Source organism: Cyprinus carpio, chromosome A8 (genome assembly GCF_018340385.1).
Source record: "Cyprinus carpio isolate SPL01 chromosome A8, ASM1834038v1, whole genome shotgun sequence".
NCBI lineage: Eukaryota > Metazoa > Chordata > Actinopteri > Cypriniformes > Cyprinidae > Cyprinus > Cyprinus carpio.
In genome coordinates this window covers 19,736,042-19,763,369 of record NC_056579.1, presented here as the reverse complement: position 1 = coordinate 19,763,369, position 27,328 = coordinate 19,736,042, and the positions used below count along the sequence as shown (strand labels likewise).

The 27,328-nt window shown below is 37.1% G+C and overlaps 1 protein-coding gene across 6 annotated transcripts; it reads left to right on the top strand.

The window, feature by feature from the left end:
• The first annotated feature begins 1,292 nt into the window (after window positions 1-1,292).
• On the top strand, window positions 1,293-26,506 carry ubap2b (ubiquitin associated protein 2b). 6 transcript variants are annotated; one of them, XM_042762669.1, is made up of 27 exons: window positions 1,293-1,406; window positions 2,419-2,555; window positions 2,650-2,727; window positions 3,704-3,814; window positions 4,044-4,188; window positions 4,343-4,420; window positions 10,075-10,135; window positions 10,269-10,345; window positions 10,663-10,715; window positions 10,802-10,872; window positions 13,122-13,308; window positions 14,189-14,393; window positions 14,569-14,804; window positions 18,064-18,251; window positions 18,536-18,680; window positions 20,068-20,107; window positions 20,217-20,340; window positions 20,869-20,926; window positions 21,089-21,281; window positions 21,415-21,506; window positions 21,746-21,796; window positions 22,762-22,837; window positions 23,993-24,346; window positions 24,647-24,754; window positions 25,160-25,221; window positions 25,404-25,592; window positions 25,854-26,506. In XM_042762669.1, the coding sequence occupies exons 1-27, from the start codon at window positions 1,370-1,372 to the stop codon at window positions 25,932-25,934; spliced, it is 3,237 nt and encodes a 1,078-aa protein (XP_042618603.1). In that variant the 5' UTR covers window positions 1,293-1,369; the 3' UTR covers window positions 25,935-26,506. The 6 variants fall into 6 exon arrangements, with proteins under 6 accessions (XP_042618603.1, XP_042618604.1, XP_042618602.1 ...); XM_042762670.1 differs by having other exon boundaries at window positions 1,355-1,439; XM_042762668.1 differs by lacking the exon at window positions 1,293-1,406 and having other exon boundaries at window positions 10,081-10,135; window positions 10,272-10,345.
• The last annotated feature ends 822 nt before the right edge of the window (window positions 26,507-27,328 follow it).

Genomic DNA, 27,328 nt, shown 5'->3' with positions numbered 1-27,328 from the left:
TGTCAGGATTTCGAAATTTTCAAACGAGAAAATGTTATGGGACAAAATAATTCTGGGCTTACTACCAAAGGCCAGATGGTCTTGCTTGCATTCTCGAATCGTGTTTGATAACAAGATCATGTTTTGCACAAACTTGTGGATTTCACAGCTCACACCCTGCTGTCATTAAAACAAGTGGTAACAAATACTAAGGAATTCTGAAATTCTTGTTAATTTCAATAAAGGTACACTCGTTGTACCGAACAGGTAATTTTGAATCAAATTTATAAAAGAATAAAGATAGTGACCTGTTGGTCTATGCACAATCTTGACTAGACGGCAGGATGTGAAGGAAAAGAATAGAGATACGCATTTCTGGTGATGCAGCAATCTTGACTCGAATCTTGAATTTTGTTAGCTTATAAAAAGCAACAGAATTGTAAATAACTGAATAATTAAATGTTTTTTAGTTTGGCACATACTCTTAACTATTTATTTTCTGCAAATTTGCAATGATTTATTAATGATATTTGTTGGGTCAAGAAGTATGTGACCACATTTAAAATCTGGGATTATGGGAGGTCCGACTCATTCTGCGAATCGTTCTTTCAGTTTAATGAACTGGTTTAAAAAAATTAATGTACATCACGGAGATGTCTATTTTACGTCTGCATACATCTGCAAGAAGTATTTTTTAGAGTGTTTGTTCATCTGCAATACGTCTATAGGACGTTTTCTATCAGATGTCAAATAGACGTTCAGAGGATGTCTTTAAGATGTTTATGATTTAGAATGTATGTAAGACATCTTAGAGACGTCTCTCAGATGTTTGTACACAGAAGATGCTTTCCAAGCGATCTTTAACAGACATCTTGCGGACGTAACATTACGTGTGCTATCTGGACATTGCTCTCAAAATCACCTACATTTGACAATAAAACAGAAAAGTGTCAGGATTTTCGAAATTTTTAAAACGAGAAAAATGTTATGGGACAAAATAATTCTGGGCTTACTCCCAAAGGCCAGATGGTCTTGCTTGCATTCTCGAATCGTGTTTGATAACAAGATCATGTTTTGCACAAACTTGTGGATTTCACAGCTCACACCCTGCTGTCATTAAAACAAGTGGTAACAAATACTAAGGAATTCTGAAATTCTTGTTAATTTCAATAAAGGTACACTCAAATTGTTGTACCGAACAGGTAATTTGTAATCAAAATTATTTAATTAGAAAAAACATGATTTAAAATGTTGAACCCCTACTGTACACACCTGCTTTATGTTTATGACTAGTAGTAGAACGCGGGTCAGGACTTTTATTTTAGATCGCTCGTCTGAGCTTTTATTTTGAAAAGCAGATTTTTCGTTGTCACGGGCTTCGCGCTGCTGAATGAGGGAAGCGCGTGCGGTCAGTGGGCACTGGGCAGGTAAAAACACACAGCGTTGAGGGAGCGGAGAGGGTATGTCTGTGCTGCCGAGAGACTGAAAACAAAGCCGTTACCGTCGACACGTACAAAGAGCTCATGCTTCTATCTGGCCAGTGATTAAATGTTTCCTTCACTCGACTTCGACACATTATTAGCGGCAGATGAGCTGTGGTCTGATTGTTCGTAGCATTAGCAGCGGCGCGGCGTGGTGCAAACCGAACAGTTAGCATCTGCTTGTTTTACTACCGTCGAATCGAACTATATCCAAAACTGACTGTAAATACATAAATAGGACGCAATTATGTATTTTCACTTGCGTTAAAACGATATAGCTATGATATCGCGTGAGTTTGTGTGCTTGTTGATAAGGGCCGTTTCAAGGTAACGTTAACGGTACTGTTTGTTTTTAGCCCGTCACGAAGGTGGATATTGTTATACGTGAACGTCACAACGATTACAAACCAGCTAACTTAAACCCTACCATTACTCACCTGGCTGAGATCTTTCCGTGACTCACAACGCACCAACGTTACCAATACCAACGCATGCGATCTAAATATTTTTGGCCGAGGTTTGTTTTGAGACGTTGCTCTTCATGCGATCTAAATAGACGACTCGGTTTGTTTTGAGACGTTGCTCTTAAAGGGATAGGCCTAAAAATGCGATTTGTTACTCTTAATATCGTGTCCAGAATTTATCACGTGTTTTGTTTTTTTGTTGAACTGTTCCTTTAAGAACGATGTGCTGTTTATATGTTGGTGCAGGCGTGATTTATTTTTTCAGAAGTGGGTCTCGGTGGGTGTGTAAGTGGACACCAGTCCAGACTATGCGTGCACGGCTATATTTAAGTGCTGGGGTGATAGTCTTACATGAGAAGTACAGTGCTGAGAGTAAACTAGCCCCAGGCCGATGCACCTGTCCCCAACCCCCTCTTATACAAATGTCTTGGGAATATTTTTTTATAGTTGTGTGTGCGTGTAATAATTTGTTCCTGTGTCCTTTTCTCCTACAGATTTTCTATTTTGTACATACATTATTTTGTATATACTGTTTATGATGACTTCAGTGGTCACTGATGCTGCCAGGGGCAATCGGGACAGAGCCCTACCACAAACCACACACACCTCACAGCCACAGAAACAATTACAGGTGAGCCGTACGTACACACACACACACACTTCGTTAGTTATGTGTGCCATATGCACAGGCCTGAGGGATGTGTAACTGTGTCATCTGTCTCTAGGCCACAGCCGAACAGATCCGACTCGCCCAGATGATTTACGACAAAAACGATGCAGATTTTGAGGGCAAAGTCCAGCAGGTGAGCAACACCAAAATCTGCAGAAGTCAGGAACATCATGGCCACAAGTTTGTTTTAATGATTTGTGACTATATTCTAATACTGAGGACAAAATCTGATATCCAGTCCTGAAGATGAAATCATAGAATCTAGTCATAACAATGGAATTTACCGTATAACACAGAATGTCACAGAATTTGGTAAAAATTTGAATGAATTAAGTGGGACTGTACACTTAATCAAATTGCAATATTTTATTTTAAATATACATTTACTTTAAATATGAAGTCTGCATGTCTTTGTATGAATCAGTGTGTAACAGACAAAATTAAAGGTTTATGCATTCATTTGATTACCACCATTTTTGATGATAAGTTTGTTAAATCATGAAACAGAATGCAGATAAATTAAAAGTAGATTTGTAGCTCTTAGTAAGCCTTTAATCTTCCTTTAATGAATCAGCAAAAATAAATTAACATATGGCACTTTTGTTGAGTAGATTTGTAGCTCTTAGTAAGCCTTTAAGCTTCCTTTAATGAATCAGCAAAAATGAATTAAGAATCTGTCAGGACTCTTTGCCTTTTGAATCAGACCTAATGAATCACTCAGAGTGGTTCAAAACAAATCAAGATTTGTTACTTTTTGTTTACTTAAGGTCCAGAAGAATCAATATAATTTCTGTCTGGTAGATAAAAAAGATAGAAGAATCAGTCTTGAACTCTTACCTTTCAGTTTTGAATTAGTCTAATGACTCTCAAAGAATCAGAACGGTTCTTGATTCACAGAACTGCGGTTACGTTCACATGTCTAATTCAGTGAATCAAGGTTTTTGTGTTGTATGCTTCATTCAAATGAATCAGAATTATGTGTTATAAAAAATTGTAGACTTCTTTAATAAAAGCATCAAAATATGTTACAATTTTGTTTAGCATAAAATATATAATCGCGTTAGATAATTGGTGTTTTGTTGATTGCACTGGTTGTGTTTGTCTCCTAGCTCATGGAGGTTACAGGCAAAAATCAGGATGAGTGTATGGTGGCCCTTCACGATTGCAATGGGGACATCAACAGGGCTATCAACTTCCTGCTGGAGGAGGTCACTGTCAAGGTGTGTTCTTGCATCAGCTGATCCTGTTTTACTCGTTTCTGAGTCTTTTGTAATTGCATTAATTATACCAGAAAAATAGACTGAGTTGAAATAATGTCATGAAGCTTTTCCAGCTTTACTAGCCTGCCAGTTACTAAGATGCCGTTCTTTCATAAACAGTTATGAGGTTAATAAACCCATTTTTCTGATTCTGTTTTGAATTTTTCACAACGCTACTTTGATTGCACAGGACTCATGGGAGACAGTTGGCAAGAAAAAAAGTGTTGGAAAGGAAGGGACGGCTCCAGAGAGCAGGGAGAAGAGAGGAGAGAGGGAAGGCAGAGGCCGCGGGGGTCCAAACAGACGTGGCCGAGGGGCCAGCCACAGCCAGGAAGGTGTGTCTTTCTGTGTCCTTAGTGTGTGCTTGTCCTAACTTGCGTGTATGGATTGTGTTTTAAGGCGAGGTGTCTAATGAGACTGCGTAATGTTGTCGCAGTGATTGGCGATTAGGTGTACAGGCATTCACTGTTCTTGGACTTTGTTTTTTAGGGCGGTCGGAAGAGAACGGGTTTGATTCAGCTCCAGGAGAGAGAGGAGGAGACCGTGGACGCAGAGGAAGAGGGAGAGGTCAGTGCATTATACGACCTCCAAGACATAACTGCTGCCCCCAGACGCGGTTTTTTATTTGATTAGATGCAAAAAGTGAGCTGTCGATTATTCAGAAATATGTTGAAAACTAACACTACCATTCAAAAGATTGAAATTAGTAGGATTTAAATTTACATTAAAGATAAGTTTTCCAGGTTAAATGTATTTTAAAGTGAATTTTCATCATCATTACTCCAGTCTTCAAAGTCACATGATCTTTTAGAAATCATCCCGATCAACTCTCTACGGACACATTGGCAATTGAGTCGCCATTGGCTAGCAAATTTTGTTTAGTCACCAGACAGATATATTTATAATGTTTGTAAAATGATTATATATATATATATATATATATATAAATATCACACATAAAAAAATTAATACAAAATAAAAACACAAAATAAAAACTCTAAACATCAATCAAAACAACAGTAAGACAAGCAATGATATGATAATCAAGTGCTGTTTGATAACAGAAATTTAGTAATTAGAATTAAAACTTGGTAGCTATGTATGAATGCAAATGAGTCATTTTAACTGAACTTAGGACTGGTGGTAGTGCTTTTTTTGTTCATTCAGTGTTCCTGTAAAAAATTGTAAGAATACTAACAATAAAACTGATATGATGATGATAATAATAATAATAGTATTATTATTATACAAATTCTACTAATAAGAAAAAAAAAAAAAAAAAAAATCATTAACAAGCTGCTGGATTCATGAATATAAATATTATGAAATATCATTCATGAATTATTACTCAGGTGGTGTGCGTTTGATAATAGGGATGATAAGGTGAGCACCAGCCAATGAGATTGTCTTTTGCGCATTAGTTCCGCCCTCTACCGGAAAACCCAGCAGTTCTTAAAAGCTGAAGAATTCCAAAGGAACTCCGTTACTTTGACAGGAAAATACAACAAAGAATATCGTTTACATGTAGCGCGTTAATTCTGCAATTCTCTCTCTCTCTCTCTCTCTCTCTCTCACTTTGCTCGAGTGAGAGAAAGTGATGGCGAGATAGGTACACCAAATAGACAAACATGGGTGCACTGCGCATCCATTGAGATGAAATGAAAAATATCACAGATTGCTTGACTCTGAAGCACTCAGTCAGAGTATCTAAGAAGTTATTAGCCATTGGCTAATATTAGACATCATTTAATATGTATATGTGCTCAACTTGAGCCTCCAACTCACACACTGGCAAGTAAAATGTAAGAATTTATTATCCATTGGCTAATATTAGACATCATTTAGTCACTCAGAGTGATTTAATTTAATCGCATATGCGAGTGGTTTACAAGCAATGTAGAGGGTTGCTAATATGCTGATATGCTGGTCAAACTTTTCTTAGGCTGCATTTACACTGGCACAAAAAAAATCAGATTTTCAGATCCGATTTTTTTCGCATCTGATCTGAGCCACTTCCAAATGTGTTTTTAAATCAGATAAATATCCGATATCTGGACATCCGACCTACGCCTAAACACACAGATCCGATTCCTCTCAGAACTCCCAATGCGAGGGAAACATGTTTGCCCATAAAGATTGTTTTAATGCCGGTGTGCTGTATGCGCTCACATTTATGGAAACCCCATACACTTAAAAAATATTAAATACAACAGCTAACACTCAAAACCTAACCAGTTTAATTAAATAAAAACAACAACCAACACTTGATAACTTAGCAGTTTTTGTAATTAAACCAACAAGCTTCACTTGTTCGCAAGCTTCACACTCGCTTGTGCGTTCTCTATCTCTCTGTCTCTCTCTCTCACTCGTTAATTCATTTTAATTCATTTCAATAAATATCATCTTGGCGCTACTTGATTTCACTAAAGAATTATACTTTTAATGAGCTGTAGATAAAATTGCCTAACAAATGAAAATTACTGTTATTTTCTGGTCTTTATCTGTTCAGTCAGATTTTGTGCTGCAGAACATCAATGGCAGTCTTTGTCCATGCTGGCAAATAATAATGGACGCTCGACATGAATTATATGAATAGTTTTAATAGCACGGCCATTCAAAACCAGAGGGTCTACCATGTGCATCATAAAGCGATCACTGACAATGATTTTGGGTCGGAATTAATGTAAACACAGATATCGGATACCAGTCATGTCTAAAGGTTGGTTGGACCACACTGGCCGATACTGATTAATCAACCAATAGTTTTTCAAATGAATACTTAACGAAAATTAAAATGTCGCTGAATGTGTTGGATGTCGCATTCTGTTCAAGCAGCAGCCTAAAACAGTTTATTTAATCACCAAATGGCCAAAAGTTCATTTCAAGAATGATCAAAAAGCGGCATACTTTTTTGAAGTTTGGTGTTAAAAAAAAAAAAAAAAAAGAGCAAAACAGAAAGAAAAAGCACAATCTATATTATAGCTCTCACGTGCTGTCCGTGATTCACCTCCAGAGACCGCTCTCATACTGTCTAATGACAGTGAAGCCTTTTAGCCGCAACAGCAATGGATTGGCAAGGACTTTTGCCTATAGCCAATAGTTCCGGCAATCAATTGTCGGTGCAGATTAATCGGCAAAACCGATACATCGGTCGATCTCTAGTCATGTCTAAAATGAATGTAAACAGGCGGGCCAAAAAATCAGTTATGGTCAAAAGATCATATCTTTACAAAAAGAACAGCATTTAGGAAGTGTAACAGTACACTTTTGTAACAGTATAAAAGTCTTTACTAACACTATTGTTTACATTCAGTTCTATATCAGTCTGATAAGGGTCTACAACATCTGTGAATCTGATTGGATCAAAATAGATATAGATTAAGAATCAAAATATTGGCAAAGTGGTTGATTTTTCATGTGCTGCTGCTTACCACAGATGGTCTACAACAGAGAACTGTAACCTCCAATATGTAGTTGTCCACAGTAACAACTATTATTGTGTGTATGATATTTGGAAATATGTATCGTGTATGATCTATGAGAAACTTTTAACATCCATGGAAACTCTCCAGTGCACTAAAGATTCTTTTTCTATTGCATTTTGTTGGTTGTTCTTTGGAACCTTTATGCTTGATCCAAGTTCTGCTATCTCAGACTGGGCAGGATGGGCTCTTTTCATGTGTTGCTATTTGTGTCACTCTGAGTAACATTTGTAGGGCACTAAATGTGACGAATGCGTTGTTTAAAGCAGCTGCAACTCGAGAGGGGAAGATGGTGAGTGAGGGAGAATGGGGCAGGAAAGACTCATCAGAAAGAACAATCTTCTGTCTCATGTCTCTTAAAGAGGACATATTACTTCATTTTTAAATGAAAGTTTTGTTACATCTACATTTCATTTCATGTGCAAGAAGATTAGCTAATCATAGGGCTGTGCGATAAAATGATGATCATCGTGATATTTTCCTTGATAAAAAGTTAACAAGAGTTTGATATAATGTTTATGCATCAAAAGCAGAACGAAACATTTGAACCGCGCCGCAGGGTCATTTATCCCCTCGGCTCAAAGTTCAAACAGTTTACTCACGGATGAGTTTCGGTCAGGCAACCACTAGAGATCCAGTGTGAAGCGCTTGAATTCAGCGAAGAACACAAATGAATCTGTGATTTAAACTAGTTTAAAGCCAGATGACACAGCGCTGACAAACAGGAGAAACACTGAGAGCAACAATACAGTCAGAAGACTTCAAATCCTCAAATCGCCATCAATTAACATGAATTTACTGTAGTAACACTAACTGCATCATGGTATTGTGGCAGAAATGTGGGATATTCATATCGCATTTTATTATATTATTCATGTAGAAATGTAGAAGTAATGGAATATAATACAGTATTTATTTGTGATTTAAGTAAGCTTTTGTGCAGTTTTACTGAATGCATTTAGACTACTGTTTATCATACAAATACCTAGAAATCATATAGTTACATTTTTACCATGGTATTAATAAGGTGCTTAATGTGTGGTTTTAACTGTAGTTACTATGATATAAATGCATGCTACTATGGAAGACCAATGATTAATTTTAATAACATTTCACCACATAAAAATGAGGTTGTTACAATTTTTATGGATTTACTGTTTTTGATAATGAACATAAATTTACTTGTGCCTCCTAACTCAAGCCTTACTGTCAACTCAAGCTGGGCTGCACGATATTGGAAAAAAAAATGACATTGCGATATTTTATTTTTCTGCGATATATATTGCGATATGAAATCTAATCAAATGTTTTCTTACAAACAAAAATGGGGTGAGCACACTTACATTCTCATTTTTAAATGATTTAAACATCAGAGTATTATTTAAATTAGAGTAAATTATGTTTTGTTACTTTAGGATATGGTTTGAATTGTTAACATATTAACATGAACTTACTACGAGCAATACTTTTGAAGCGCTATTTATTAATCTTTGTTTATCTTAGTTTAAGAAAACACAGCTGTTCATTGTTTGGTAATGTTACTTCACAGTGCATTAAATGTTAACAAATACTGACACAACTTTTGATTTCAACAAGAAGGCTATAGCCTAAATGTTGAAATTAACAATGTTGTAGAAGTGCAGTTTAGTAATAGTAAATGTTAAATAATGTAGTTAAATAGTTTATAAATAGAACATTATTGTAAAGTGTTACAGATGTTTTTATACACCAATTGCATCACGTCTCGTGAGTTCAGTGTTGGACAGGTCCAGGGTGTTTAAACCGCATTTTAATTGAATCGGTTCAAAGTAGAATCATTATTTTTCGCGAATCAGACGTGTAACGGCACACGTTGTGTAATTATCTCGGCATTTAGGATATTGCACAAAATTTGACAACACAAGAAAACATTTACTGGATAGTTTTTTTTTTTTTTCTCTCGACACCATCGTGTCAATTGATTGATTAATACCTAGGGAGAGAGAGCAAGTTAGCGCTCGTGTTGTTTGAAGATGTGTAAGGTGAGCGCGTGCGCGGGCCGGGGCTCTCTTGGTCTCTCTCTCTCTCGCTCGCTCTCTGCTCGTTCTTATATGCGCCCTATTAAACTGACAGGACATAAAAACACATGCAAATGATAAACTTTCACTCTATGATGGTTAAGCTGTGCAATTAATCCACGAATCACATTCGTCAAGGGCCGGGGAGCAGCTGGCCCTTACGGTTAATGAATAACGGATCAACTACGACAGCCTACATCGCACATCCTGCGATGTGACTATCGTGGATTCGTACAAACTCAAGCCTTACTGTCAACTCAAGCTACTGTCAAATTATCCTCCTAACTCAAGCCTTACTGTCAACTCAAGCTACTGTCAAATGTGCATTTCTAATAGACAAAAAAATATTGTTAGTAATATTGCAAACTGTGCTGAAGATGTCAAAGTCAGGCAACACAAACCTGTTTCTTTATTTGAAAAAATATCACTCATTAGAACATGTAGAAACAAAGAAGTTAATTTTTCTATTAAGATATTTATTTTAAGGAAAAAATGACTGGAAAGATGTAAAGAATTCAAGAACGTGAAGTGTTTGTCATGTTCTCACCATAAAGAGTAATGGCATAGTAATATTGGTTTGGAAAGGCACAAGGACCAGTTAATACATATTTGTTTTTAGCTGAACTTTTCCTTTATATTTTAATTTCTTCTAATTCTTATATATGCTGGTGTGTTGTCTCAGGTGTAGGAAGCCGAGGAAGAGGCAGAGGAGCTGGAATGAGCAGGCTGTCTCATGGAATGGGGTGAGTATTCACACTTTTGTCTTTCCAAACCCATCGAACACTCCTTCAGTGAGAAGTATCTCTGTACCCATTCCAAAAAACTCTTTCTTGGTCATTATTCTCACTCCTCCTCTGTTGGCTTCTCTTTGACCAGTAGGACGTTTAACCCTGCTGACTACACCGGCTCTGTTGAGGCAGGAGAGGCTGGAAATGAGACTACTGAAGGAGCAGGTGAGTGCTGTTTATTGATCCGGATCCTGAAAACACAGTTTCTTTAATAGGGCAGAAGTTGGTTCACTTATACTTTTCACTTAATCATATCTGAAGCCATTTTCAGTCTGGTATCAATGTCAGGTAAGCCGGGTTTTAGTAGTATCGATTTCATACAGCTCTGTATAGAGCTCAAAATGCTTATCTCTGATCGGATTTTTGTAGTGCGGATCATCCTCAAACCAAAAAGCACAGTTGATGGTGATAAATGTTTATGAATTTCTGAATATAACCCACTGCAAAACATCATTTTATCTTTAAATCACCTGTGCTTTTAGGAGCATGGAAGGACAGTCTGGAAGAGTGGGTGGCCGAAGACTGGAATGAAGATGTGAGTGATCTCATGAATGTTAAAATGAAACTGGAAAGCTTGATCAAGAGATGTCAGTGTGTAACGCTCACTTCTCCATTTATCAGCTATCTGAGACCAAAGTGTTCACTGCTTCTTATGCGCTTGGCTCCAAGAACCACGTGCAGCCTGGACAGGGGTGAGTGCTTCCTGTGCTTCAGCACTTTCTAGCACAGAGCTCAGATGTACGGACGACTAGGAGTGCCACTTAAAAAATAAAGAAATTGATTTCATTAAAAAATATATTAATTCAAATAAAAGTAATTTCATTCAAAATGTAAGTTTAAAAGTAATTTTACTATGACTTAAAATTGACAAAAATAAACAAAGTAAATTGAACAAAATATTACCTTAATATCAAGTTTTAAATTAGTTCATTTGATTTGTCAACTGCCTTTATTTACTAGATGCTTTTATTTAGCCATTTATCAGTCAAGTTAAAATAAATGCCATTGAGTAGTTCACACATGGGAGCAGCCAATGATGTATAAAGTGGAATTTTTAAACTCTGTTTGCAAATTGATAGAAAAGTGTTTAGTAATTTTATATAGGTAAAGTTGATAATTTTTAAAAATAATTTTTAATTTTATTTAACTTAATTCAACATTCATTTATATACCTATTTAATTGCAGTGCAGTGTTAATTTCATTGATGAATAGTTTTCGTCAACAACATTTTTTCACAGACAAAAATGAGAATAATAAATAAAATAAATAAAAACTCATTTTGAATGACAAAAACTATGACAAATCGATTGTCATTTTCGTCAGAGAAGAAAAACAACACGAAAATGTTAAGGTGTGATGATTTGGGAAAAGATCCAGTCAGATCTCCTGCGTGGTTAGGAGGTTAGATGTGAACATTTGGACTGTAACAGTCTATTGATCTATCCGACGGGACATAAGCTAGCATACACTTGCTGCACGTATCATAAAACATTAAAAAATGTCAATATCTGGGAGTAAGAGAAGAGCAGACATGAATAAATTTGGATAAACCCGTGTATTCGGTTTTAAAGGGACAGCAGCCTAATTTAGCTGTTGTATGTGTCGATGTTAATCAAGCAACAAAAAAAGATCACTCACTGCTCTTGACTGAATTACTTTTTTAGCCGTAATAAGGATTAATCTAAATGTATTTGTATAAATATGTCTGCTTGAAATGAGTAAGAATGTGGTAAGTTGTTATAAAGAATGATTAATATATAACCATTGGTATTTCATTGAAAGGAGGATCATGTTCTTGTTTCTTTATGAGATGTGGTTTATTTTATTTTGATATAAAGGCATGTTGTGTGTGACAGCAGTTAAATCTGTCTCTATATTGCATGATAAAAGCTTAATATTAAACCTATATTATGAGTTAGTACAAACTAAATCTTCTGTAAATAAAAGCAATACACAAACTAAACACAATAAAAATTACATGACTTAATCAACCATAGATTTAGTAGACTAAAATCCTATGATATTTAGTTAACTAAAACAATTCAGATGACTAAAATATGACTTAAACTAAATAGCATTTTAGTCAAAAGACTGACTACATCAAGACTAAATCAAAATTTGATGTCAAAATTAACACCGGTGCAGTGACTGCATTTAATTGTTATTTAGCAAAATACATCTACTTAGCCATTTGAGAAGTCATTTATTTATATTTAGAAAGTAATACATTGATAATAGTTTTCTTTATTTGCTTTTATGTGGCACACGTAAGATTATAATGGAATTACGAAATATGAAAGAATTTAATTTCTGCTATAAAGCATCTCTAAAAGCAATAGTGTTATTTCTTAATACAGTGTTGGTTTAGTTCAGTAACTGTGTAAAGTTCATCAATTATGAAACATGTTTGATTCAGCTGTATACAGCTCTAGAGAAGGCAATAGTGTTATTTAGCTCACTGTTAAGTTCATTTGCTGCTTCATTATGAACGAATGCAATTCAGCTTTAAAGCAGCTCTACAGTACACAAAAGTGTCATTCAGCTTAACTCAGTTTTTGTTATCCAATAGTGTCAGTAGTGTAAGCAAGTCTTTAAACTGTGCTCTATTACATGTTCAACAAGCAGTTCTGAAGAGCAAGTTTAGACACATCTGTCTACCTGAGTGCTCCAAAATATTTGGCAAGCATTTACTATGATTCCCCTCCCTGTCTCGTTAATTTATGACTTATGTTTAGCAATTGAAGTCGAAAAGCAAACAGCCTTACAAACTGAAACGGATTAGCCGGCATATGCAAGTGCACTCCTGGAACATCCTCACTTCCTGCTTGATATGTTGTGGAAGCAATAGGGCAGAACCCCATCAAAAGTGAATCTGATGTTTTGCATCATAAAACAGTGGCCTCTTTTGTAGTTGTCTGAAAGTTTTTATCTACTCCTCAGGATGGATCTCGGCTCTCTGTTGCCTAAGGTGGCTGAGGGCGACTCTGAGCTGTCCGGATTGGAGCCGTCGTCCCCGGACACCCTCACCCAGAGCCTGGTGTTCACCAACTCTCAGCAGCACGCCACCCGGACACACACACACAGCTACGCTTCTGCTGCTGCTGGCACTTATGCCCATGCCGCATCGGTGAGAAAAACACACACATACAGATTTCCGTATTTTCCAACCTCTGAGGGACGACCCATGTCATCTGTGTAGATCCAAGTTTTATTTTCTTTTTTTGCCATTGTTTTTTGTACTAAAACAGTGCAAATGTTTTACGCTGGAATAAAGTGTCTACTTAAATGTACTAAAACTGCAAATGCTGCATTCATAATGATCTATTATTACATGCGGATTAATGCCTCCAGCATTGCTTGATTTAGAGGCGCCATCTAGCGGCTGTGTGTGAAGCTTTCTTGAGTTCACTGTATTAAGTTTATACACGTGAAAATTATTGCTGAAATAAATGATTGCTGATACAAAGTTGTGAAGGAATGCCATTCGTTAATTACCCAAAGTGTTAAACTATTTGATTGAACATTGTTTAGCTGACTATTAAACTGCTAAATAACTAAATTTGCCTAAATGAATTGAGTAATTACAGAAATGGGGGGGGCACTTCAGAATTCACACAATCTGTCACTGTCCCTTTAAATTAGTTGTATGATGTTATAAATATTAACGTTTCTGGATACAGTGAAATATCCAATTTAAGCCAATAAATATCCAATATTGGCTAATTGTGATAAACTACAAAATCTTTTATACCTCATATGGAGTTAATATTTAGTGTGCATCACATATTACATAGCGGACTACTTATTGCATGCTTTTTGTTATAAGAAATCTCAAAAGTACCTGTACTTTGACACTTAGGTCTCAAGCTTGATAAAATAGTGTGTTGAATGGCATATTAGTTTTTCCTGTAATATCAAAATTGGTTTTGAGAGTCTTGAAATTTACTGAGATTGGTATTGAATACTAATATTTTGGTGTCATGACAACCCTTTTGCTTTCCTTCTAGTCCATGCTGGGATCCAGGCTTCCCCAGAATGATGTACAGAAAATGGAGCCAATCAGCACACCCCGAATTGCCCCTTTGTCCAATCAGATTTCAGGGCCCCTGAGCAATGGCTCTGCATTTGTTGAATCCATTGCTCCAGTGCCTCTTGAATCTACACCTGTGACCCTTAATGAACCCAAGGAGACCCCTGTTACAGCATCTTATCGTAAGTACTATGCATACACACTAAAGTTGCCCAGTCTGTACTCTTACTTGGCTGTTGCCTCGTGTCTTGAAATCAATGTGGTTTTCCTTAACACTCTCTAACATTTTTGAACACACATTCTCTGCCAAAGTTTAACAGCGACTGACACATGTTGGAATGTCTTTTCTGTCTTTAGTAGACCTGAAGGCCCAACCCGACCCATCCCCCATCCTTGGTCGTCTGACCCATCATCAAAATGCAGCACTCCAGTCGGACCTGCCGGCTCAGGCCCGAGACCCTGCTCCACTTCCCCCACATGATGGGCCTTCTCCGACACTGAAACCCCACTGCGAGCCTGCCGTCACCTCGACAGAGCCGCCACAACCCAGAAACATCAGACCACAGAGACGGAGAGCACCCCCTCCTTCTAAGGTAACAAAAGTTCCCTGTAGCCCCTTTTATTGTTTGTCTGTGAGTTCTGTTGTAAAATTTATCAGCAATGCGATTTGGCAGCCATAAAAGTAGTTAAAGGGGTCATAAAATGGAGACTCAAAATGTTCTTGATGTTTACACATTTAAGAGGTTACTCTACAACAAAAACATACTGCAAGTTTCAAAACTCAAAACGAACTCACCCAGTTTAAAATTTTTTTTTTTTTTCTACACTTCTGAAATGTGACCCTGGACCACAAAACCAGTCCATCTTCTAAAATAATCATAATCAAATTTCACACATCTTCTGAAAGCTGAATAAATACGCTTTCCTTTGATGTAAGGTTTGTTAGGATCGGACAATAATATTTGGCAGAGATGCAACTATTTTGAAAATCTAGAATCTGAGGGTGCAAGAAATTTAAAAGTATTGAGGAAAATCTCCTTTAAAGTTGTCCAGATGAAGTTCTTAGCAATGCATTATTACTTATCAAAAATTAGGTTTTAATATATTTACAGTAGGAAATTTTCAGAAAATCTTCATGGAACATGATCTTTACTTAATATCCTAATGATTTTTGCATAAAAAGAAAAAATCAATTTTTGACCCATACAATGTATTTTTGGCTATTGCTAAAAATGTACCCCAGCGACTTAAGATTGGTTTTGTGCTCCAGAGTCACAAATGGCCTGATTTAAAATTATGGAAATCGTGACGTCACGGGTACGCATTTTGACCTCAAAGTACACTATTATTAACTCTAAACCAAAAAAAAACAAAAACACTGGACGCATTTCATGTAACGGGTACGCATTTTGACCTCAAAGTACACTGGTATGATTTGTCACTCTAAACTATGCAAAAACCTGGTTACGACTCTGTCTACGCACAGATCTCAAATCAAGCAAGAGCAAAAGAAGAAGAGTTTAGCCAATCAGAGCGCTGGGTTCATTGCCCAAATAGGAAGCGAGGATGATTTACAAATGTTTAAAGCCTATCATTAAGAGACTGCAACACAAAATCCCACTCGATTCCCCTTCCACTCCTGCCATCTGACTGATTTCTAAAGCGTGGAAAGTACAGTAGTCATTGCTTAGTTTTTTTTTTCTTTTCAGTTTTGCGTTTAAATAATTTCACCCCTTTTTTTTCTCCCAGCTGACTCTGTTTGTGTGTGTCCATGAGTTCACGTGCTGAGGAAACTCCTCCACGCTTATAACATGCATTCTAAATAGCAACACATGCCAAAACATCTTCAGCTGTAATAAATCATTTCTAAACCTGCCGGCCAACAAAAGAGAACATTATAACACGTTTTTGCTCCACATCAGTCGAGGGTTTTAAATAACTTTCTCATCTGATGTGGCTTCCTATCACAGAATGAGGCAGAAAATATATTCTTTACTGTAAAAAAAGGCTATGTCGATAAGCAATTGATTATAAATGTACATAATTAACATGATAATACTTGAAATGGCTTGAAGAACACAGATAAACTATAAATTGTCGCAGTCGAGTGTTTTTTGTGTTTGTTTTATCAATCAAAATGTTTAATTTTTTTTTCATTCAAAATTTTTCTATCTCTTTTTCAATAATATACATTTACAGCAACATAAGGAGTTCTTAACATAAGGAGTCCTTTGCGTCATCAGTTCTATTACTTCTGTAATTCATACGTGAATTCTCCCTCTGGCGTCCAGTATGAATGAAACATTACATGTGCTAAATAATGGCCAATCCAGAAAAATAATACTTATCCCAAAAGCAATTTGTAGACATATGATGATCTGTTTTTCTAGAGTTTTTTTCTAAATAGCATTTTAAATTGCAAATCGAAAAAAAGAAATACTCAGATGTGCCAAGCCATCAGAACTGAACTGAAAACTGTGGTTAAAAGCTGAGGTATGTATTGATCTGTGGGCTAACTGTATTGTTGCATTTTGTGCAGACCTGCTAACCTTTGGAAAATATTTAACATTTAATCTTGCATTTTGTACATTGTGCAATTACAATTTTGACATTAGCCATCAAGGAGCTTCAGGTATTTATGTAGATATCTAGGATTAAATGAACCCCCCCAAACCCCATGTCCCATCACACTGATGGTTCTTAAAAAATTGTTCCAAGGTTTGCACAATCACAACAATCACAATAATGACACTTAAAAAACAAAAAAAAAAAAACAAAAAAAACAAAAAGATTCAAAAACATTATAAAACAACATAAAAAAACCATGAAAAATATACCAAAAATCTGAAATGAGCGTTGTGACCTGTGATCGGTGTAATATATAAGGGCTCGTGTACAGATGTTCTTTGTCGCAAAGTGGTTTACAGCTGTTTATGCGGTAGTGAAGCCAGTGAAATGTTCAACTTCACACTTCCTGTTAGTAGTGCAAAAAAACGTATGTTTTCTATACTGTGCTTATTTTATATAAAGCGATCAAAGACTTTTCTTTTTATAATTGCTGGAGCAGTCAGTTCAAGATCAATGCGAGTCAGTGACTTGATTTCTGCATTTTCTCCAAATCTACCCTTAAAAGCAATGACGCAGTTTACACTGCTCAGTGAGTCTCACTGTGTTTTCACTGTGTTAGCATTGATTCAAGTGTGTATGAGATTGCAGAAATCATGTTGCAATAAGGACATCATTGTGTGCTCAGTAGACATGACTGTGTTTGGCTGTTATAGTAAAAACTTCAAGTTCCACATGTAATGCTCATTTCATGTGCAAAGATGTTAGCCAATCATAGCAGTGGGTGTATACATTGAAGTCTCACCTCAGACAGTCAGAGTGAAATATTCAGGGTAGAAAATATCCATTTACTTCTAAATTAAAGTTTTTGATGAAGAACCATGCTAAGATTATCATTGCACTTCCTAATGCTCCTAGGTCCCTGTGACTTTCGCAGTGCAGAAAAAATGCACAGAGTTGCCAAATTTAGTTATAGAAATTGAAAAATTAGTCTCTGCGAGTCACTTTAACAGCATTTTATTTCATTTGATAAAACTATCATCAAATGCACTCAAAAACTCAAAGGTCTTTACGACAACCAACAAAATAAAAGTTTGGTTTGACTTGAAATTATTGAAATGTATTACTGTATAACTATCACAATATCACAGTTTGTCCATGTTTTAATTTAAACTGTAAAAATGTTCACAGTTTGCAGTAAAAATTTAAGCAGTTCTTCCATTTACCTTATGGTTCTAATGGCTTTTTCATCTTATTAAACAAGTAATTATGCGTTTTGTTTGCCAGATCCCTTCTTCGGCAGTAGAGATGCCAGGCTCTGCTGACGTGTCTGGGCTGAACGTGCAGTTTGGTGCGCTGGATTTTGGATCCGAATCCACTGTGGAGAATCTCAGCCAATCAGAAAGTAGCTGTCAGGAATCTGTGTCTGCTCCTCAAACCCAAAACAGCCTGTATCCCAAACCCTCCGCCATCAGGTCTGACTGTCCACCTGCTTGTCTGTCTTTTATGCATGTTTCCAAGATCTTAAAGGGATATTTCAACCAAAAAACACATATCTGAAGTTTTAGTTGAAATACGCTCTTGTTGTATGGATTACAGTGTCTTTATAAACTTTTCAAAAACTTGAAAGTTGTGTTGAAATTGGCTTCCAGAGGAGGGACACATATCTGAAGTTTTAGTTGAAATACGCTCTTGATAAAACTCCATTCCATAAACAAATGACTTTAATGCATTTCTAATCAAATTTTTCTGGTTTTAGTGAGTCTTTAGGCAGCTTGCCTCCAGCAGTAATGGAGTCCAGTTACCCATCAGCCTCTCTTGGTTTACCGAGCACTACTGCCCCTCCTGTCTTGGCTTCGTCCTCAGCTAGCAGAGTGGAGTCAGCAACCACCACCCCTCTCAGTGTATGTCCTAAACTTATTTCATCACATTTACCATAGCTTGGCAAAATAAGGCATTTCCTCTGGAATCTTCACAGTCAGTTCCTCATACAGATTTTGCTCATGTTTAAGTTCGCAGTTTTCACCGACAGAAAGCTGCTTGCTTTGAAAGAGATTTCTGTGTGAGCGGTGCTTTGTGCATCCCTAAGCTCTTAACGCTGGCTCTCGCCTGCACCTTAATTAGATTAGCTTGTTCCAGACCACCCAGAATCCATAGCTGAGCTGTTTTTATTCAGGATTCCTATGTTTATGGAAAATACCTGGAAATATCTAGAAATGTGATATTTCTTGTCTGAGTTTTACATGCAAGGAAGAGCAATAAGTTATTTGAAATGACAAGTTGAAAATTTGAAAGTTAAAATCTAAACTTATTCTATCTAGTTGCTGAGGCTACATATCTCATTTTAATTCTTTAACTTGATGTACTAAAATAACTAAAGCTGAAATAAAAATGAACACAAGTGTAAAAATGACAAACAACAAAATCACTAAAACTTTAAAATTAAAACAAAAGCAGAAAATATAAAAATAAAAATACTGAGTCAAAATATTAATAAAAACTAGTAGTATCTCAGGATACTAAAATAAAACTGTTAAAATCAAATGTAATGATTTATTAGTGAACTGCTCTGAATTTGAGTGAAATTAAAAAATCCAGTTATCAAGAATGTTTTAGTTGTAGTGTTTCATTGGTCAAATCCAGTTCTAATCAAATGAACAGAAAAGGGATTATTTGCAACAAAGACAATTGCCATCAGTTCATACTGCTGCTAACACATATTCTAATCAAATGAACAGAAAAGGGATTATTTGCAACAAAGACATTGCCATCAGTTCATACTGCTGCTAACACACTCTCACAAGCAGACAGGATGAGATCTGGTGTCTAGTTTGGTCAGGTGATGTTTGACACGAGGGCTGTCCGTAAGGTATCAACCATGTAATATGTAAAGTAGAGATTTTATTGAAGAAGACATGAGATACAAGAAACACTGTACATAGGACAGTGATGCCTCAGTCATTGACTTCAGTTTTGGCAAAAGCCAGAAGTCGCAGGGTGCCACATCTGGACTGATCATTGTCGTGATGAAGCTGCCAATCACCAGTTACCTAAAGCTGCAGCTGTTTTCAACATATTGCATCTCTCCTCAAATTTTACATATTACCTAGCTGGATACAAGGACATCCCTTGCGTACCCCATTCTGGTGTCAAACAAATTCACCAAAATAAAGCAAATGCTCTGATAAGTATATTAAAAGGGGATAGTTCACCCAATTTTTGGGTGGAACGTCCATGTACATTAATTTTCTGCATGATGGTCTTCATACATCTATTTTTCATTTCCCACAGAATGGATTCAGTGAAATGAGGACATCCAGTTTACAGGAAGGTAATTGAGTTCTGTATTTCCAGATTCTCCATTTTTACCTGTATTTTCGTTGGTAGTTGAATTTGTAGCATTGGCAACAAATGACATTTTTGACCGGAAATATTTGCAGCTGCTCCATCCAGCACCCCTCAACCCATCTCCACAGAGAATAGCTTGTCATCTTCATCACTGTCATCTTCCTCCTCTTCAGCAGCAGCGCCTGCCCTCAGCACAGCTCTTCCATCACTTAGCAGGTATGACTGACCCACCCCCTTTGAATTTCAGTCTTATTAAAGGGGACATTGGATGAAATTTTCACTTTAGTTTTTTCCATTTAGTTGGGTTTCTGGAGAGTCTGCCAGTTCAGAAAAGCTGAAAAAGAAAACACGCTGCCAGTTTGTTATGGGCTGTCTAAGTCTGAAAATGTGTTATCCACTGTGTGTTTCACTGTTTCAATTTGCAGCCAGTTTCTATGTAAATAGCTAGCTATTTGAATAAGACATCCTCCAAGCCATGTACAGAATCCAGTGCAGCAATTCATGTGTCTTATGAGGACTTGCCCCAGGAAGAGGGGGGTGGGGTGAGCAGTAGCTCATTATCATTTAAAGAGACATGCACCAAAAACGGGTCGCTGTGAACAGAGCTGTTTAAGGCCTTAAAGAATCATACCAACTTGTGGAAAATGTACATCTGATGTCCCCTTTAAATATTCATGAGAGAAGATATCATTCATGAGAAGCAGTCAGTCTTTTTATGGTCTTATGATTGCTTGTTTTCCTCAGTCACGTGAGCAGTGTTAACTCTCCTGGATCTTCTGCGCCCACCAGCTCTTCCCTGAGTGTAAGTGTACCCTCACCCCACTCCCATCTCCACCTTCTCCACCTTAACCTCACCTCCTCATCCTTACTTGTTTCAGCAACAAAAATCACTTCTCTTGTTTTTGTATATTATGGATAAGTCTGACTGAATAATTGTTGAATTGAATTGAAATGCTTCCTTTAGACGCAGATGGGCACTGGCGTGAATGTGAGCCTGTCCACGTACTCTGCTGCTGTGTCGGGCGTGTCCAGCTCCACGGTCAACTCAAACGGCCTGAACACTGGAACCCAGAGCCTCACCGCTAACGGTGCATCCGCTCCCTCTGCTGTCCGTTCTGCACCACTGCAGACCAACATCACACCCTCCAACACCTCTGGTCAGTCACAAAAACTTCAACAATATTTTTATCGTTATTATTTATTATTAAAAAGTAAATGTAAAATCTAAATGTTATGTCAATCTGTAAATAGTTTTTTCTTGTTTCCAATTTTTTTTTCCTATATCTTCAGGTAAAGCTCCTCCTAACCTGGCTCAAGGAGTGCCTCCGCTGCTGGCCAGTCAGTATATCATGGGTCCTGGTGGCCTCCTGCCTGCTTACCCGGTTAGTGTATGGCTGATCTGCTCTCAGATAGAGGAAGCTACATTTTTTTTATATTTATATATATATATATATATATATATATATATATATATATATATATATATATATATATATATACACTGTCTCACTTTATCTTTATCCTTTGCTGAAGTGAAGTGTCTCCTCGCATGCATCTCAGTGATGGTACTGACCTGTCTTGTACACGTTTCTGATCTTTCTGTGCCTTCTCATCCCTAAAGCCAATCTATGGATACGAGGACCTACAGATGATGCAGTCCCGCCTGCCCATGGTAACCATTTCATAGTCAATTGCCTGTTTTCACACTCTTTTGACAATGCATTTCCTCCTATTAATAAAATTTACCCCTAAATCATTTCTACTCAGTAGGACTGCAGATTTTTGGAGAATAAAAAATATAATTGCTAGAGATGCATCGATCTTACATCTACATGAGTAGTTTTTAATCTAAATTAGACTATAATTTAGAAATTTTAAGCAAAAACAGAATGCTCTGACTTTAGCTTTGTGCAACTATACTACATAAAACTTATCTGAATGAAACAGCAGAGAACTGAATGAGACACAGATTCACTCTCTGCCAGCAGGTTGGTGCTTATGAACAGCAATGATAGTGTTTTGTGGGTTACAGCTGTAAACAAAGCAGTGCTGCGCTTATAAACTGTACATTAATATGCATTGTTCAGAGGCACGATGAAAAGAAAATACCACAAACTTTTTAAAAGATAGTAACTTCCCCTCAGAGATACATTCATATACACAGACCATTTGAAATCGGAAATCAGAATCGGCCAAGAAATTTGCAATCGGTGCATCTCTAATAATTGCTGCTTTTCTGATAATTTTTTTTAAGCTCCAAGTTCAATGTGCTTGTTTGTGCTGCACAATTTAGACAAAAATGTTGATTTATATCAATATGACGAAAATAATTTGTATTAATATTAGTAGTAGTGCTAAATAAAACAATAATAAACTATTCAGATATTTCACAGTATAAAAAAAATCAAGTGTTTAAGAAAATATATTTTTTTACAGTAAAGCTGTACAATTGTCTGTCTATTGATTTTCAAACATTAAACCAAGCTTTTATGGCAGAAACCCGCAGCAAGTGGGGAGGAGCTTTTACTGTAATAATATGATAAACTGACTAAATGATGTCAATCTTTATTATTGGATGACCTGTTCCTTAATGTTTAATGTAATTTGTTTGTTTTTTTTGGTCACTTTTCTATATAGGATTATTATGGCATGGCTTTCCCTGGTACAGCACTAGCTGGGAGAGATGGAGGATTAGCAAACAATCCCTACTCAGGTAAGCAGCCATCGTTTAGGACTCAAAGCTAAGGTTTTTTTTCTACTGGCCCAGTTGGGTCAGTGGTGCAGATTTTTACTGGCCCTGCCAACATTTTCACTGGCCCTGCCACAGCAAAATAAAATAGTTGCTGTTGTCATTGTTTTTGACCCATGTTATCTTTTATTCTAATAAATAAGCTTATATAACACCAAAATTTTAGATACCAATTAAATTTTACAATTCTCAATTCTAATTTCGATACCACAGCCAAAACTACTAGCCTTACAAATATAGTTCAGACATTATTAAAGACAAGTCTATTAATAAGAACAAATGAACAAATTACATGCATTAGAACAGTTCCCCTCAGAAATACATTCATATAAACCCCTAATTCAACATTTAGGATTTTCTACCAATATTTTGCACATTGTGGTCAGTGATCTTGCTCTGCCTGCTACAGTATTTTCTCCTCTTTGCGTTCACCTTCAGTGTCTCTGGCCTCTGTTAATGGCTGTGTACACACTTTATAATATTTCCACACAAGTGATTTTTTGGAAAACGATTGCAGTGCAGTTTGTGTGCAAGCCTGGAACAGAGATGATTGAAATAAAAAATAAAATAAAAAAGGGCAGTCGACCAGTGCTCCACTGTATTAATGAAACATAGATTAATCGTTGATAAAGCTACAAAGTTACTCACAAAGACTGGTATTTTGATACTTTTGTATGTATTTGTCTGTTCAAGCGCAAGAAGGCGAGGAAAGAAACAAAATTCGGGTCTTGCACATTGTCAGAGACGCAGCTCTCTGTGTGCGCGCTGTACACACAACACAGTGTGCGAGTACTGAATGTAATTGTCTTTCGCATCTTGCTTGAATGCTTTAAAATCGCTTGAATTTTTAAATTAACAAGGCTTAAACACATGCAACTGATATATTTTCATGATGAAGCCGCAGTGGCCCGATCGGACAAGTGACAAGTTTGTCAACTGTCCCAGGCGTCTTTCACGCTGGCCCCGGGCCACCGGGCAGTCCTTCTTGTAGAGCCCTGGTTGTTGTTGTTTTTAAAGCACAAAGATTGTTATGCTAGTGCAAAAAGCTAGGACAAGAGTTATTACAATCCAGTACTTGTTCAGTCTAAAAGACTCTTCTGTCTTGACTTGCTCGTACAGGTGAGCCTACCAAATTTGGCCGCAGCGACTCAAACTCCCCAGCCCCTGCCACCAGTCTCTCCTCAGTGCCCCCCTCACAGTCTCAACAGAGTGCTGTGCCCCCTCAAAATCAAGGGCCACAGAACCCAGGTCAAGCCCAGCAGGGTCAGACCCAGGCCTTCCTCAATCCCCCTCTGCCTCCAGGTTACGGCTACACCAGCCTGCCCTACTACCCCGGGGTGCCGGGAGTGCCCAGTGCCTTCCAGTACGGCCCCACTGTCTTCATGCCTCCAGCATCCACAAAGCAGCACAGCATGGGCCCGTCCAGCCAGTACCAACACCAGGCCGGATACGGCCAGCACACGTATGGCCAGGGTAAGTGTTACAGGCTACTGAATTGACGTTTTAACCCTGGGAAGCCTGACATATTAAACAACACACTGCTTAAAATGCATAAATATCAGTTATCACTCTACATGTCTACATGTCAGAAGGCATGTAGTAGATTTTGTACAACAGGTTTTTCAGTAAAACTGATCAAATTGATCACAGAATTGATCATTTAGAAGTCTTTATGAAACTAGTATATGATACTGTAGGATTTTGAGGGTCCTAAAATGTTAATCATTGGGGCTGTAAAATGGACTTCCTTATTTGAAATCTATCATCTCCTAGGTTTTGATGAGATGTCCCAGGCTCATGCTGGAGGAGATTATGGGAAAGGAGGATATGGAGGAAGCTCCCAGTCCCAGGCCAAAGCAGTCAGCAACAGCTCTGGAAAAGGTAGATTTTACACACTCAGTTTATGTACAGATGTTGTTGGTCTAGGGCTGCAACTAGCAATTCCATTGAGTCATGTTTTATTCGGCACATAACTAGCATGCCAGTTATGTGCTGAAAATAAAAAACATGACTCAAATGCATTAAACACATCTGTCAAATGTGTACATAGAAATATATCAAAAATAGAAATTACTGCTTTGAAATGGCGACCACTAAAAGTTTCCCGTGCACAGCGCGGAGATGTGATTTGATCATCAAAGGGTCATGCTAACTTCTGGTTGTTTCCCTGCGGTTCTTTGGAAAGCTTACTAAACAGACTGTATCAGCTGTACAAAGCTTGCAAATGTGTAAAAATAAAGTCATATTTAAGATGATTTCAATTGAACCTTTGAAATCTTTTCTTAGCACCAGGACTGTCTGGATCTGTGAGTTCAGAGCTCACTGGAGCAGTGTACACCAAGACCCAGGTGAGCTTCACATTTCTGCTTGTTTCCTACGGTTTACTTGGTTTACTTTATCCTTATAAATAATTTAGTTTTAAATGACCACTTTCCACTCTCTGGATATCTCTTCATATCCACCTTATTTTTATTTGTTTTGTTTTTTACTCAAGGCCGTTAATCTCATTTCTCTTCTCTGACCCTTCTAGTCATTTGACAAGCAGGGTTTCCCTACAGCAGCCGGCCCTGCGTTCAGCCTGCCCTCAGCTCTGGGGGGAACCGGCCCGCTTAACCCCGCAGGTGCCCCCGGATACGCCCCCGCACCCTTCCTTCACATACTGCCCCATCAGCAGCCCCCCTCACAGTTACTGCACCACCACATGGCTCAAGACACGCAGGTAACTCACGTCTACAAGCGTTCACAATCAAATACTGAGGTGTTTATTAAACTTTTTAATATGAATGCCTTTTCCTTTCTAAACATGAATGCCTTTTCCTTTCTAAACGTCAGTATAAACTCTCAAACAGGTGACAGAAGGAATGTACTAGATTGTGTGCAACACTGTTTTCAGCTAAATTTTTGATCATGTTAATTTGCATATTAAATATGATCCAGTAAGCTTTATAGGGTTAATGTTGACTCTTTTTGTCCTCTGCAGGGCCAACGCAGTCAGGCCAACAGCATGCAGAAGAGTCAGGGCAAGTCCAACTACAGCAGCTCTCCATACTGGGCTAACTGAACGCGCCGTTTACACTGTTACCCACATAAACACCCAAATCTGTGTCTGCACTGTCCTGCCTCTAACATGAAACGCACACTCGCACAAACACACTCCGTATCAGTCGTCCCCCGTCCCCCTCCTCCAGCGTTCTCCTCTGCTTTCTTCCATTTTTGTTGTTTCCTTCTCTGAATTAGGTTTTCCATGTAAGATATTTATGTAAGTATTTATATATACTGTAAATGTTAAGAAGCTGAACATTAAATGTGGTCGCTCCATTTTATTTTTTGAAGGACCTTTTTTTTTTTTTTTTTTTTTTTTTTTACTTTTTAAAAACTGCAGAGATGTAGCGAAAAATGAAAAGGAAAAGCATTTTGAGGAAAACTACAGAGACAATGCGATGAGAACTAGAGCACTGATGGTGGAGGAGGGTGAACATCTCGAGGGGCTTCACAAGCATTGAGAGCGCACCACTCTTGACTCTTCTCCTCTAGGGATAGTTCTCCCATACAGTGGTTCTGAAAGAAAGGAAAAACAGCCCATACATTTTATATTTTACTCTTGCCCTCTGAATAAAGGTTCTGAGCTATTCACTATGTTGTGTGTCTCTTATTTGCATAGTGCTGCTTGTGACAGTTTTTAAATTAATCCATCTGGGATGCATCTTCAAACTATTACAGTGGATTAATTCATTTTTTTTATGACAGTGGAATGGCTCGGTTTTAACTAAATTCCATTTTAAGTTCACTTTTAACATTGTTTCTGTAATTTTAGACAAAAAAGTATGCTTTTTAACATTAACATGAAATATGTTGTTTGATTGCAAGTTTCAACTTGGCTAATTTTCTCAGTTTTCTGCTGTTAGCTTATAATAAAGTTAAAATTATTTTTGCAATTTCAGTAACAAAGAAGATGTTTTTCCATAAAATGTTAATTTTACCCAAAAATTAAATTTGTGCATCTGTAAAAAAAAAAAAAAAAATGAATAGATAAAACATAATTTCACAAAAAAAAAGAATAAAGAACAAATTCTACTTGGTTTCATATTTGCTGATGTATTATAAAGTGCTATGATGACTGAAAAGAAAAGCATTTAAAAAAAATGATACTTTCTGCTGCTTCTGTCCATGTATTTATAAAAGTGTCTAATGTAGAACTATTCATCGTTAAAGTAATGTTTACACCTGCATATGAGGGACACAAATGGTACCAGTAATTGTGAAAAGATAAAACATCAAGGTTAAAGTGAAATTGAAGCTAAATCATTTGGTGTCTCAGTAATTTTAAAACACTTATGCGTGCACTAGAAAATGATTTAGTGATTTACAAATGCTTCTCAGGCTGTACTTTTAATGAGATTTTATTGTGTGTTGTGTTGTTTGTTATGATGTGTATTTGTATGACTGTCTTGGCCA

Coding starts and splice junctions, on each gene's coding strand:
- ubap2b (XM_042762669.1), top strand. CDS start 1,370: ATGAGGGAAGCGCGTGCGGTCAGTGGGCACTGGGCAG. Junction 1,407..2,418: donor GGTCAGTGGGCACTGGGCAG/GTAAAAACACAC, acceptor TTTCTCCTACAG/ATTTTCTATTTTGTACATAC. Junction 10,873..13,121: donor CACGTGCAGCCTGGACAGGG/GTGAGTGCTTCC, acceptor TCTACTCCTCAG/GATGGATCTCGGCTCTCTGT.